A 14,896-nucleotide genomic window follows, 5' to 3' on the forward strand; every position below is an offset into this window, starting at 1 on the left:
GAGAACACAGAAGGGGAGGCTCAGACCCTGCTTTAAACCCTGATTGATCATCCCTTGTTTCCACCGAGCCACACAAAACCCTCACGATCTCATAGCAAATTGTAAAAATTATTAGCAGTGCTAAATAAAGGCTTTCATCCCCTCCTTGTTCAGCCTCATACAAAAAGTTTCATACAAAAAACGTGGACAGACACACATTTTAAGGCTGTAAATAGACAAGTATCTTTGCTGGAGAATGTTATAATATATTGCACTCTCTCCAAAGGTCCATTATTTTTCAATCATAATTTTGAAATGAAAAATTCTATTACGTATTTAAACAAACAAGCACTCCGAACCTAAACGAGGAGGAATGGTGAATTTCTAGAAAATGTTATGTTCTAATTTTCAGCCAGTGGGTACATACACCATGAAAGTGTATGTATATGTTGATGCAGGTGTCAGTGGCTATAGATCTTGACACAATACATTATCAGTAATTACTTAAATTTAAAATGCATACAAATTCTGACATTAATGCAAAAAATAGTGAAGCCTATGAAGTAAAGTCCAGATAAAGCACATCAAAAAAATAAACCACATTACACATAGAGTAGCACCATAACTGTCCAGTTAAATGAACTCAAGATCTGGATTCACACTACCATGAAAAAAGTTGTTTATTCCCAGGAGATTCCTTCCAGAAGACAGTGGTGCACACAGCTATACAGATGAACCTCTAGTTATGTCGAAGTAAGTGGGATAATAAAGGATAATAAATCTAAGCACAAATGTAAATATTTGCAGCCTCATGCTATAAAACCTCTTGCAGGAGGCAAATTCAGCTGTGGCTTATGGGATAATGATAAATGCCATTGCAGGCCTGATTTTAAGTGCTCAAGGTTTTAATACTTTAAATACCATAGTATAAAAACAGTGTACATCATGTGGAGCTGCAGCTTTGGCTTCCTCCCCTTTTCAAGCTCTCTGCTGCTACAAACAAACCTCCAGGCACGTGGAGATTGGGCAGCAAAGCTTCAGCATCTGCCCGCCCTTGCTTGGTCAGCAGGGACAGAGGAAACCTCAGCACCCAAGTGAAAGAAGCACTGACACCTTGCCAAATCAGCAGCACCACCCAGAAACTGATTCTCCCCAATTTATATTGGTCTTGTTTGAAAGCCACAAAAAAAAAATTCTACAGATCCAAGCAAGGTAACAATATTGTCTGAGTTTTTTTTTTTTTTTATAAGGGTATACTATTTTTAAAGTGTACTTGTGGAATTTTAATCACATTTGTCAAACTTTTTACCTGGCAACCTTAGCATAAAATGAAGTAGTTTGAACATATTATCCTTTGGAAAAAATATCTACTCTTTGAAATATATTGATTTTATTGAAAGAATTTTTTACTTGAGAATTTATTTTCTCAAATGCTCCATAAAAATATTTTCAACATTCCATTTGAAAAAAACTGTTTCCAGTTCTGCTTTCCCATATTTTTAACATTGTCCCAAAAAATTTCAAGAATACTACTAAAATCCCTCTTACTGGAACACTCACATTTTTACATAACTGAAAGCATTTTTGTTGAGCAGGATGGCTTGTAATGAGCTTTGCACAAAAAAATTGTCAGGTATGCAATAAATAACCAAAATTATGAAAGTATCATTAAAAAATAAAAAGCTTTAAATGTCAAAGCTTTAAAACTGTTTTCTACTCAACTTCACATTTTTAAAAGTAACATCATTGCTTTAAAATTTCTACAGATGAGATTCTACATCTAGTCCACAATAATGTGCTTAGGAATAATTCAAGAGACACAACAATATTTCATGTTAAGTTGAAATATTCAGGGTATAATGTCATATTGTGATTGACATGTGGAAATGAAGAGTGAACAATTTCTCTTCTGTAATACTAAATTTTTCTTGAGTTTCATATTTTATCTGTTTTCAAGGCCAGCTTTCATGCATCATTGCCATTTTTATGTGCTCCTTTTTACAGTGTATAAGGAAATGAACACAAGACACTAACATTAGAGCTAAATAACCATGCTGAAAAACTGTACCTTCCAGCAAACTTATGGTGTCACTCTTACTCTGCTCCAATAGCCTCTAAAGTAGAAAAACCTCAACAAGGGAATTGCTAACATAAACCAGAACAAATCCAAGTTAAATATACTAGACATGAAAGGCATGAAATTATCAACTCCTCTGGGTCTCCTTCATGTTTACCATAAAGAATAATGTTTTTTTCAAATGAGTAAAGCATTAACATTTTGGAAAACACAAGAAGTATCTTGGCCTCTGCAGCAAATTATATTTGCTTCAATAAACCTAAATTTCTGTAAATGTTTTGCAAAGTCTTATTCTAACTGCTGACAAGTCCTAGCAGATGCCAGGAATGCAGTTATTCCAGAAATTTGGGAGATATTGCTTTTGTTATTCCAGAAATTTGGGAGATATTGCTTTTAGGCCCTGAAACACCTCTGTCAGTCTGGCTTTACATTAGTTTTCTTCTCTCTCTCTCTCTGATTTTTTAAGAAATGGTATCCTCAATTGCTCAGTTTTAATGCCTCTGACAGCTCTCCAAGCTGGTACTCAGCCACAGCAGCTACGTGTTTATTGTCAGAATGCTTTTCTCAGGATGAGGAGGAACATGCAGGGCTGTGGCCATGGCCTGAGAGGATGCTCTAACACATCCACAGGCTTCAGCTCCAGTACCACATTAGGTAGTTGCTGACATTTCATCAGTGTCACTCATTTGCCTAACACACTGTTCTTGTGGAAACTTACCTCCTGCACAAACACTGGATGGTTCAGCTGCCAGGATCTCAATGCAAGACTTCTTCAGAATCTAAAAGATTTAGATAAAGGCATTTTTTGGAAACCATTTTCATCTATGCTTTATTAATGCAGGGAAGGGCACCCTTTACTGTGCTTCAAAGCATCCAACTTACTGAATCAATGGTTCCTCTTAGGGCATAAAAGCCTCCTTTAACTGGAAAAACATGATCGATGCTGTCAGCAATCGTTGACAGCTGCAAAGAAAGACAATCATAAATCATGAGGAAAACAAAATTACAGGGAACAAAACTGGCCCCTTTCATACTTGCTAAAAGACATCACAGTGACACGAAATGATTTATGCCCCAAGTGATTAAATAAATGCCTTCAACTGATGCTGTTCCTTGTGCAGTAGTGTAACAGAAAAACACAAGAGAATAGAAGCAAGTTACCTGAGTTTCATTGAAATCTTTCACTCCAACACAATAAACAATAGCTCCAAAGCTTCTGGCTCTGTTGGCCTAAAAAACCCAAGAAGTGCCATTAAGTGCAAAGCCATACAATCAGTGGAGTCAGCAGTAAATGGGTTCAGGTGTTGGAGGTTTAGATGACATAGGTTAGTTTGGATAAAGACAGAAGTGACTTACTTCTTGTTCTGCATAGTAAAACTGAGCGTCTTGCAACTCGCCGTCCGTCAGGGCAATGATCACACTGGCGGTCCGAACTCCTGCGGGGAGGACAGTCAGCCACAGATGGCACACACATGGCACAAGATTCAGCAATGGAAAAAGCCTCTGGAGTGAGCAATCCTTTCTACTGACAAATAAATACAAACCCCTAAGCCAGACTCCCGGCCTGGTCTGTATGGACTTGGTGAGGCACCAGCTGAAGGCCAGATGCAAGGCTTGCAATGAGCCAAAACCTGAGCACCTTCACACCACAGCATCCCTGCAGAGGGGGACTGCTCTAGCAAGGTCCACACACCAGCTGCTCTGCTCTGGATAAAACAGAGCAGCTCCCAAGGTTACAGACATGCTGATAACTGGGTTCGCAGGGAAGGAGAGGTTCCCCTCTTCTCTTGACAAACTTGTCTCTACATAAACATTGTCCACAGATGGTGGTACTTCTGCAAAAGCATCTTTCCTGCCCTTCCCTCCAGCAGGCTCTGAAAGAGCAAACCCACTGAATTTCATGGCATGAAATGGGCTTCTACAGGGAGGTTAGTCCTACAGTTCTCCAGCAACAAGAACTTCCAGTGAAATTCACAGGAATTCTGAGCATGTGGAAACCTTAAGATGATGTTCATTAGGGAAAAAATCATGTATTGTGATACAACATTTCATATCCCATCTAAACTTAAGCGAAAAGGTTGCACAGACTGCAGAGATATATTTATGTAATGTAGTATAGAATACAATGCTTCCTAGAAAAATGCAACCTGTTAACACAATTAAACCAAATTAACATTCAAACTATGGTTCAACCAACCATTCTGAGTCCACAGTTTTTAAGCAAAGTAACAAATACACATACATGTTACTTTCAGGCAAGTATTTGTTATCTTTTCAAAATAATCTGTTACAATTTCAAGTGTCTTCCTCCATACAGTCTGAAATTACAGACTGATTAGTTCTGACAAGTTTCTTATGCCACACAGTCCTTCCCATGCCATGTCAGACACAGACATAAATCTTAAAAAAATGACCTGCAACTTGAGGGAAAAATAGCTTGGATTCCTTTCTTTTTTTTTTTTTTTTTTTTTTTTTTTTTTTTTTTTGTGCCCACAGTCCTTGATAGATTGTGGGCACAAATCCCTGAAAAAAACTGGAGATCTTATTTTGTTTTCTTTTCAATGCTTGTTTCTTCCCAGGTAGTTTAGCTTCCAAATCCAGATCTCATCTACTCTTTTTCCTTCCTAATTCAATTTACAGAATACTTGATTAGTTCTTAGCTATATGCTATCAAGTAGAATTGTTTTCAGTTGGACACTTCAGGGCTCCTGATTTTACTGGCAGAAATGCTGCAATACTGTGCAGAGCTGCTGCTCCTACACTCACAGCCTATTTTAATAAAAAGGCACTGACCATTTCCTTCATCTTCCTAAGAGACCATGAGCCCACAAATGAGAACAGCCTCACACCAGGGTATGAACAAAGCAAGTCCTGTTAACTAACTAGGTCTTCTTTTGGCACAAGTAAAAACCACAAACACACTTTCCTCTCAAAACTTAGTGAAAAGGCACATTTTAGCAACTCAAAATCTGAACTCAAACCATTCACAGTGATGCAAAACTCTCATTCACACCTGCACTAATGAAAACAAGGATGTGGGACCACAAAGCAGAGAGGGCTGAGTGCATCAGTAGAAAGGACCAGGAAAATGTGTGAATTCCTGTTTGCTGGGTGCAAGAGGGGCAGCTCTGGCTGCTATGGTTTGGTGTGCATTCTGCAGTGGTCAGATCTGGGATCACCCTGGTCCTCTGTGATCTCAATAAACCATGAATCAGGCGTTTAGGAGTAGGGCTGCAGTCAAAATGGAATGTGGTGTTGCATAACACCCCCCCTTCTCCAGTACTGCTGTCAGTGGGTTTACTGCAGGTCACAAACAGAACCACAATCCTGTCTCCTCAATGCAGACATTAACATCAACACTGCCCAGCACATACCTCCATAGGTCTCATGGTAAATCTGCTCATTTGCCTGCAATGAAGTGTAGAACATGGTTAGCTCATGAGAATACCAGCAGGGAGTAAGCAAAGTTTCTAGGTGTAAAAGAAAGAAAGTAGGTGCTATGATGTGTACCCTTTTAAATCCTTCATGCATGAACGTGTCTCCTCCAGGCAATTCTTCCTTAAGAATGTCCAGACCTCGTCTTATGGCTTCCCTTTGGATTGAAAAAAAAACAAATACAAATAAACAAACAAAAATCCCAGGAGAACATTTTATTAGAAGTTTTTTTTGTTTGGTTGGTTTTTTTTTTTTTTGTTGAGATATTCATGTACCACAGCTAGATTATGCAGCCAGTCAGTCAATTGCATAGAGTGCATACACATCAGCTGGAACTCTGGCTGAACCAAGATTTTTTTAAAGTCCACAATTTATCACCCAAACACCCATGGGGGCACAAAACCAGACACAGGGTACAGCATTAGCATAACATATTTTAAAGATGGAATTCTGTCCCTGCTCCCTCATTCTCATGTATTCTCAGCCAGGAATAGATTGAATTAAAGTCAATGCCAGATATTAAACTTTAAAAAACTGCAGGACAAAACAGAGTTGAAAAGCTTATGACCCTGTCACAAAATTGGGACAAATTAAAACTCTGTATTGAATCAATCATCAGGACAGTCTGGATTAGGATTTTTCCATTTTAAAGACAGAGGCCAAAAGATAAGAGAACAGGATGGGAATGAGGAGAATTTCCTATCCTAGACCAGGGACTCATCAACCTTCCTGGAGCATAGATTACTCCTGGAAACAGAAGCACTTGCATGTCATGACCCCTGTTGCATGGCTTCTTACTCCCCAAATAACTATTAACCAAACAGATTGGTCAGGGATGTTAATGATCTAATTGATCACTGACCACCAAAAGACCCTGATCCTTGACAAGGGTTTTCTTTATATTACTGAAACACAAGGCACAAATATTCAGCAGATAAGATATAGGCAGTTCAAACACCAGCTCCAGATGCCATGGGGCAGCCTTTAAGAGAATTGTGAGAACCTTTCTAAGGTATTTTAGGTGGCACAACCACAATTATAGAGAATACAGAAGGCTATATGGGATGAAGGTGAAAATCAGGAACTTGGACTGGGGATGTCCTTAGTGCAAAAAGGACATTTTTCCCCTTTAGAAGTACAAAATTAGCTGAAAAGGCACGCTGTGATCCATACAGAGAACAGGATTTTAGGACAGAGAACACTCTAATACCACGTTCAACATATTGAACTTTCTACCTTGCAAAGAGCAAATTCACCCAGAGAAAAGTAAGCAAGTTTGAGCTATGCCACCAGGATACATGATGGAGACCTGAAACAAAACTCAGGGAAGCCAGCAAAAATGCAAGAGCCCTGCAGGGTATCTGGCTTAGGATGAGTCCCTGGAGTACAAAGTTGAGGGAGCAGTTGGTCTTCCTGCTCCAGAGTTCCCATTATTTATTGGGTGCCCTGCACTATTGAGGCACTCTCATACAGCCAGCAGCAGCAAAAGTGAAGGCTTTAAGCCAAAATGAAATAAAATACTTAGAAACACAAAGGTGACAGGGATTTGTATATGTAGAGAAAACAAAGTAAAAATTAACCTTTTGGGGGTGGAGATTTTTTGTGTTGGGGCTGTTTTCAGTGGTGGTTTGGGGGTTTTTATTCACTTATTTTTTAAAGAAAGAAAATTTGATTGTGAATCTGGCAACCAGAATTTTGCTCCACCTTTTTTTACAAAGAGTGTCACTTGGCTTTGCAAACCACCTCTGGCATGGGTGCTGCTTGCAGGCAGGCCAGGAGAGGGGTGCCACAGCCTGGTGAGGTCCTGCTCCAGCACTGGGGACAACCTGGTGTAAAGGTCAGGGCTTTGATTCCCTTCCAAGGGCACTGGGGATCTCTCCTACACTCCTTTGCTCACCAATTCAGGGTCTGAAATCTCTTCCACAAAAGCTGTCCTTTTTTGGGTAGCTGGGGATAGCAAGGATGTACCTGGATCCTCAACTGGGAATGCAATTTCTCCCTGAAATACCACAGCAAAGAACAAAAAGCCCAGGGCTGCCTTCCTCTTGCAAAGCTGAAAAGAAAATTGAAATGGGACACCCCAAGGCTTCTAAACCTTCCTCCAGCTGGGAATGGAGGAGAGGATTTCAGGTGCCACACAAGGACCAAGAGAGACCCCCGAACTCTGGGTGTGGGGCCACAGTGGGTGCTGTGTGAGAGGAGGGCTAGAGGGTGTTCCTGGAGTGCCGTGGGAGGAACTTGCCTGTTCTCTGTCAGTTTCATGATGGTAGTGCCCCGTGAAGAGAAAACAATGAAGGACATCCGCAGCATTGGACTGAAAGAGAGGAACAGGCCAGATCCACGTCACACTCGTTACCCCAGCAGAAATTCACTTGCTAATAAGCACTAAACAAAGAAATAAATCATCCACAGGAAATTAAAGTATCATTTTAAAAACTTTACCTTATGAATTTCTCCGCTAGGCTTTCCACAAAGGAGTAAATCTCAGTCCAATGATTTTTGACACTTCCAGATCTGCATACAAAACATAACTGATTACATGAAGCTTTATTTGCAGTGAAATTCCTTGTTCCACTTTGAATTTTAAGCCTGGCCTACTTCAGAGGTGGTTAGGGACACAAATTACACAGAGTTCTGTTGAAAGCTGTAATAAGAACCATGATGACAAAACCCACTGACTCCAAGACAAGCAGTAAGAGGTCTGAAATGGTTTACCATAAAATTTTGAAACAAACTCAGTAATCCTTCCATTTGCTTTTGTTCCTTTTACAGCATAAAATATAAATATTTTCTTTTAGTTTAATAGATTTTTTTTTTACTTCATTATCTGCTATCAGATTGTTTGCTTTCCTAGAGCACAGCTCTGCCCTTGCACCACACAGAAAGTCTTGACCAATCTTCTATTCTCCCAGAATGCATGGGAGAATTTTTTCCATGAATTTCTGTGTGTTTCAAAAGAGAAAGCAGCACTCTTGCCTAATTTGCTGGAGCAATGCTCTGGGCAGTCAAGCCCTGGCTCCATAATGGATTTCTTGTGAAAACTTGGACAACTTAGTTACATGCAGAAGACTTACACATCCATGCTGCCACTTCCATTACATAAAACTACATTACTGGCACTCCCTGGCTTTTTTCTGCCAAGTCTAAGCAGGGACCCCCACAGTCTGATGGGACTGAGACCTCAAACAGAGCCTTGCACACAGCAACCCTACAGTAAATTATCAATTTCTACCATGTTGATCTATACCATACACTTTCAAGACATTAAAGGGGCTACAAAGCGTGAAAGTCAATGGTTCTTAAAGCCTTCCCTGTTTATGAAAGAATGACCCACTTGCTTTTCTTGCTTGCTGAACTCATCTCTCAGGTGTCTCAGGCAGATAAAAAGAAAGATAAATGAAACAATGGCACACACACAAAATCACAGGCCTTTGGATGCAGAACTAAAAAAAAAGTTTTGAAAATCTGTACTAAAAAGCAGCAGGATTTCCCTAACTGCTGTTAGGCATTTTTCTGTGTAAACATGAGAAAAAAATTACATTTTACAATTCCCAGTTCTACTATGGGCTTTCCAAGTGATCTTATGCCAGTTCCTCCTGCCCTTGTATGTCAGGCACAGAAGCCCACGTGTGCAGTGCAGGATGGCACTGCCTGCCCTGCAGCCCTGCTGGTGGAGTGGAGAAGGGATGGACAAAGGGACAGGACCAAGGGAGCCTCCTGAAGTGCATAAGCCAGAATAAATTGGCTTGTGTAACCCTGGGCTTTCATGCTGCTCTTCTGGAGAACTGGTGATTCATTCGCAGAACAAACTGGTTATCAAAGAATGAAGAAATTTCCAGGCAGCAAGGGAGGGCAACAAAACACTGGGGACTTCTCAAATCACAGCTCTGGATCCTCTGCAGTCCCCAGTTTTTATGGGCTGCACAACAACAGGTTTATCATTTGTGAACAACACCAATGAAAGGTGCTGGCACTATTACCAAATTAACCCTCTCAACACCTATAGCTCTCCAGGGTTTTTATTAAAGTCCCACACTAAATATCTAAACATGACAAAGCCAAAGATTCCTTGAACCTCTCCAAGATGCATCTACAGCTCCCAAACTTCTTTAAAATTCTTTCCCTCCCCCGAAGCTGACACTTTCAATTTCATTCTCAGCTTGCCATCTGATTTCAATTCAACTCCTGAACTTTTCAATGTAGTCAATTCCCCTCACAGAATAACCATAGTTTCTTACTTAGAAAAGACTGACCTATTTTACATGATCTATCAAATTTCTACTGCCAGCTGCAGAGGCACTGATGCAATCCAAAAAAAAAGTAGCAGAAAATTTTCTTTCAAACTGCAAAAAAACCAATGTTTCCAGTACCTTCGTAGGACTGTCAGAATTCCTTCTTTTTTTCTCCCTTCTCTTTTTTTTCCCTTGGAAAGGGTGCATCCAGCAAGAGAATTGACTGTAATATATCAGTAGGTGCCCATCCCTGAAAAACTAGGGAGGTCTGTGTCCTGGATTAGTCCTCACAGGAAGCATACTGGGCTCTCAGAGTGCTCAGCTCTACATCTCAGACATACAGCCCTGCAGAGCAGAGTTACTTCAGCACAGCAGTGGGTGCCCTTCACCCCTAAGAGGAATTCTGTGCCCACTTGTTACTTACTGGCTGGAAAGTGTCAGAAGTGTCCAATCTATCAACAGGGAAAATTCAAGGCCAGGCAAAAATACTAGCAAGAAAATGTTCGTTTCACAATCCCATAGAGGGAGTTCCAGTGAAGTAGTCAGCGTTTAATCATTTTTCCACACTCCTCCAAGCAAGGTGTCACCTCCCACTGCAAGAGGTACCCAAATGCCATCAATGCCAATCATGTCAAAGCCTTGTGACCACGAGTGGGAGTGGCCTGGCTTAGAGAAGAACCTGATTTCCCCTCCCTCTTACCCAAACATCCCTCTAAATATCCTTGTTTGTAAAGCTATTTGTAAAGGACTTTTGTCATTTCATGTGTGCACGTGTATATATGTGTGTGTGTGTGTGTGTGTGTGTATATATATATATACACACACACCACACATGTATATATGTATATATATATATATATATACATACATATATATATATATATATATACACATATATATAGAAATATATATACACACACACACATATATATACATACATATACACACACATATATATATCTATATATACATATACACATGCACATATATGCTTTGGAGGCTCCGTGGGTCTGGACTAAAAGTTTTGTCTGTTGCCCCAGAGGCCTGACCTCATACTACCAGCAAGGGCAGATTTAAAGGCAGACTAAACAAAAAATTACAATAATAATTTGTTTTTGCTAAATTACATACTAAGTTGTCAAATGCCATCAAATATGAGTTGCACCACTGACAAACAGAACTGTCCCACACTATTGAAAATCCTGAGCCATTCCACTGCCTTTGGAACCTTATCTTCCACACTGCAGAATCACTGTTATTATCAGCATAAACCAACGTGTTGCCTTTTGTGGCTGGACCAGACCAGGAAAAGAAATTAAGCCTGTCAAAGATGAGCACAGTGCACAAAAAGCACTGGGGTGTGACACTCACTCATCAGCATCTGGGACAAGCCATGGATGGGGAAGTGACACAGGCAGGGAATCTTAGGCATCCTGTTGTGGAGGTCTGTACCAGTTGATCCACCACGACAGTGCTGTGGCTGTCTGCACTCTGTTGCAGCCAGATGCATCTTGCAGGCTCACACTGAGATTTCCTACTTTCAGCCATCAGCTACCTGGTTCAGCCCCTCACATCAGCCAAAGGCTGCCACCACCCTGCTAGGCACTGCCCTCCCTGCCTGCACTTTCCCTGCTGAGGAAGCCCAGCCAGCCTAAAGCTCTCTGCAAAGCAGTGGGGCAGCACAGGAGCTCTGTGGACAGTGACCCATGGCTGACCAGCTCTTTGTGCACCTTTCACAGTCAAAGCAGGATGGTGAGGCTTTAGCTCTCAGAGGTGATATAATTCTCATGGTGAAGGAAAGTACACAGCAACAAACAGCTGCTGTGGGCAGCTGGAATGTTCCAGAAAGCATCTCAGAGCCTGTTTCTGCTTCTGCTTTCACTGGGGTAAACCTGGAGTGGGACCAGAGAAGTAGCAAAATTTCCCCAGGTTTATCCCTATGCAACTGGGACCAGAATTCAGCCCAAGTGAAGTTAAGAAAAAACCCCACAGAAGCCATTTGCCTTGAGCATGCTCCCTGCTCCATGAGCTCTGTTCCCACTACACACAAGACAAAGAGAAAAGTCAGCAAACCACAACACAGGAAAAAATGTCCTCCGGGCCACATCAGGACTGGGCTCAGGAGCAGCTGCTGCTGCTGTTTTCCTTAGTTTTACATTGCTACTGCTGGATGGGAGGGAAAAGAGGAGGTCAGTGAGTATTTCTGGGGGTGGAAGGAAGTGATGTGATTCCAGGGCTTGATTCCACTCCTGCCAACTTTGGAGTGATTCCTTCTGGTTTAGCAGAGCTCTGTGTCAGCATAAAAACCCTGAGCACGTTACAGTTGTGCCTACCCAATCTGAAGTATTTCACTGGTGTTTGTGAAGACAAAGAGCCAAGATAGGTTGGAAACTTTGTCTTCTTTCCTAACAGACTCCCAGCAGCAGTGGAAGCTGGAGCCTGGAGAAGTGAAGCAGCCCAACCCTGGCACAGGGGGTGCCACTCTCAGCAGGCAAACAGCAGGAGGGCCAGTTGTGTCTGTCCTGGAGCACGTGTGTTCCACAGCCACTGCTGAATTCACTCTCAGGAGCCCATATGGATCCACCCCGTGCAATATACAGCAGTCACCTGGCTTTGCAGTGAAAGTTAAAACCCCAACACTACCCAAAGGGCAAATACTTTTATTACCATATGCACACAGAGAAGGCAGCAGGACCCAGAGCCTTTCATCCCTGCTGAGACTGACAGAGTGGAACCCCTTGAAAGCACAGAGCTGCCCCTTGTCCTGCTCCACACACACACACCCCATGCCCATTTGCCTCCATTACAGATTAGCTGAAGGCAGCAATTCCAGACAGCCTGGAGCAAGTAAAAGAAACATTATTACTGATGCTGGGTTTAGTCTGAATATGGTGTCAAACAAGACCTCCTAAGTTTGTAGGTCCCTATAAGTCTCTTCCCCCTTGATGTAATGGTGGCCCTGTACATGGTCCATTGCTCACAAATGTGACACTGTTGTTATTTGGAGGGCTCTTTGTGGTCACAGCCACATTGTACAACGGAATTCTTGCACATGGCTAATAATGGCTCTGCAATAAAAGCAAACCCTGGGGCACTGAGTTTGTTGTGGTTTCAGACACGCATGCCCGAGCGTTCATCCACCCCTCTGCTCCCTTCTGAGCCACCAGAGCATTCAAAGTGACAAGAATCCTCCTCTCCCAAACAATGCATCTTCCATGCAGGGAAGGGACCTTGACTGGGTGATTCATCCAGGCAAGGAAGGACTTGTTTCCATCATCTGCTCCAGAGGCAATTAGAAACACGGGCAGAGACAGCCATTCTGAGACAGTCCTTGCTTCAGAGTACTTGTAACAATAATGGACAAGACAAGGGCTGGAATGGGGAGGGGAAGATGCAGGAAGTGGCTGCAAAATGGGTATTAATCCTAGGCCAGCATCTGAGTACAGGACCCAAACTACTTGAACCCAAAAATTTCATGATCAAACCCATTAATTTCATAGCTAGTTTTTGTCCTATGGATGAAGTCTGCAGAAATAGGACAGATTTCTATGAAATCACGTCTCAAACAAAACAGTGCCCTTTGATCCTACAGTCATCCATCTCATTCACAAATCCTATCCACCTGGTGCCATACTACAGCTCTTGCTAAGTTCCTCACCAACAACAGGGCACAAAATGAAATTCAGAAGCCATGCTCACACTGCATTCAACCACTTCAGATCCAGAAAAGCTCCAGGGATGCTCTGAGCAGCATCAGGGCAAGAAGACCCACTCTGAGCATCCTGGTACTCTTCAGCACAGCACAGGGAGCAAAGCACAGGGCACACAATCCCATCCCTTTACACTTAAAAAGGTGTAAAGGATAGACAGGACCAGGGATGTACAACTCTTGAGCTGTTAATAGCTCACAGGAGTCAATTCCTTTCTACATTCGAGATTAGAAGATTCAGTTCTACTACACCTCATACAAATTCACAGTTTATATTGAATTTGGCCTGCAAGCCCAGACAAAAGTAATGAAATTCTCAATCACTGAACACAAATAAAAATCCTGGGTCAGTGGGAATCTTACGGTTTACTTCCTTGGCTCAAGCCCCAAATAAATCAGATTTAGTTACATGCATAAATAGACTGCAAATGACAAGCTGCCATGGCTTTTTCTTCCCGTTAACTGTACATGTTTTATGTCAAATAATCATTACCCTTTGCTTCGCCTTGTGTTTCATGAAGAATTTTTTTCTTGGACTAAAAGAAGGAGAATTGGTTTTCCTGAATATTTCTCTTTTCCTGACAGAAGTCAGAGCTGGCAGAAAAATATCAGACAAAGTACAAACAAATAAACTCTGGTTCAAATAACATAGGTATGTCTGAAATAGAATAAAAAATTTGCCTTGGAACATTCCAAGCAATTATACCTGGTTGTAAGCAAACCATAGCATTGCTGCAATAAAACCACAACAAAGACAGATGCCAGGCAATTTACCAGCAGATTACATTTTGAGAACAATAAAAAATTATTGCTCAGAAGCAGCTGGAGATTATGAGAGGTGACACGTAGATGATGTGGTCAAGTTATAAGGGAGGGAAGTCAGACAGAAGAGGAAGAAGACAGATAATCACTTTTAAATACACACACAGAAATCAATGCTATCAAAGGAACAAGGCTGGTACTTTTGCTCAGACAGCAACTCAGCTGACCTGCATCAGGTTCTACATCTTACAATGAACTGAAGTCTGACTGCAGTAGGTAGATATTCTTACCTAGATGAAACAGAGTTCAGCAGTGGTTTAAAAGTCACTCAGTACCAACTTTTCAGCTATATTTAAGGTTGGTAATAGAACATGTGTTCATTTTTTGCCAGCAGTCTGATTTTACAGCCACAACAATGTTGTGTAGCCATTCGTCCCCCCCCACACACTGTGCAATACCAGCACCCAGAATGGCAGTGGGCTCAGCAAGCATGGAGAGAGAAGCTGCAGGAGCTCCCACAGGGCCAGCTCCACCCTAATGATCTTCAGATGGAACTACATCAGGCAGGAAAAGAAGCACAGGGCGGCAATGAGACCCTAAGGCAAAAAAATATTTGTTCTTGCTAGTATTTGCAATTCCTGAGTGCTAAATTCATCCAAATCATTGGCAAGGAAATTGGGGGGCGGGGGGGGGGGCAATAAT

At 41.7% G+C, this 14,896-nt stretch overlaps 1 protein-coding gene across 1 annotated transcript in view; it reads right to left on the reverse strand.

Moving 5' to 3' along the window:
- The window catches only part of ANTXRL (ANTXR like), a 56,382-nt gene that overhangs the window by 36,367 nt on the left and 5,119 nt on the right, over positions 1-14,896 (reverse strand). The window contains exons 2-9 of the mRNA XM_009087697.4: positions 7,934-8,005; positions 7,734-7,805; positions 5,567-5,648; positions 5,431-5,464; positions 3,413-3,492; positions 3,218-3,286; positions 2,939-3,019; positions 2,775-2,835 (exon numbers count right to left, since the gene is read on the reverse strand). Of these exons, the coding sequence (XP_009085945.2) occupies positions 2,775-2,835; positions 2,939-3,019; positions 3,218-3,286; positions 3,413-3,492; positions 5,431-5,464; positions 5,567-5,648; positions 7,734-7,805; positions 7,934-8,005 (551 nt within the window). The remainder of the gene's footprint in view (positions 1-2,774; positions 2,836-2,938; positions 3,020-3,217; positions 3,287-3,412; positions 3,493-5,430; positions 5,465-5,566; positions 5,649-7,733; positions 7,806-7,933; positions 8,006-14,896) is intronic.

Source organism: Serinus canaria, chromosome 6 (assembly GCF_022539315.1).
Source record: "Serinus canaria isolate serCan28SL12 chromosome 6, serCan2020, whole genome shotgun sequence".
Classification (NCBI taxonomy): Eukaryota; Metazoa; Chordata; class Aves; order Passeriformes; family Fringillidae; genus Serinus; species Serinus canaria.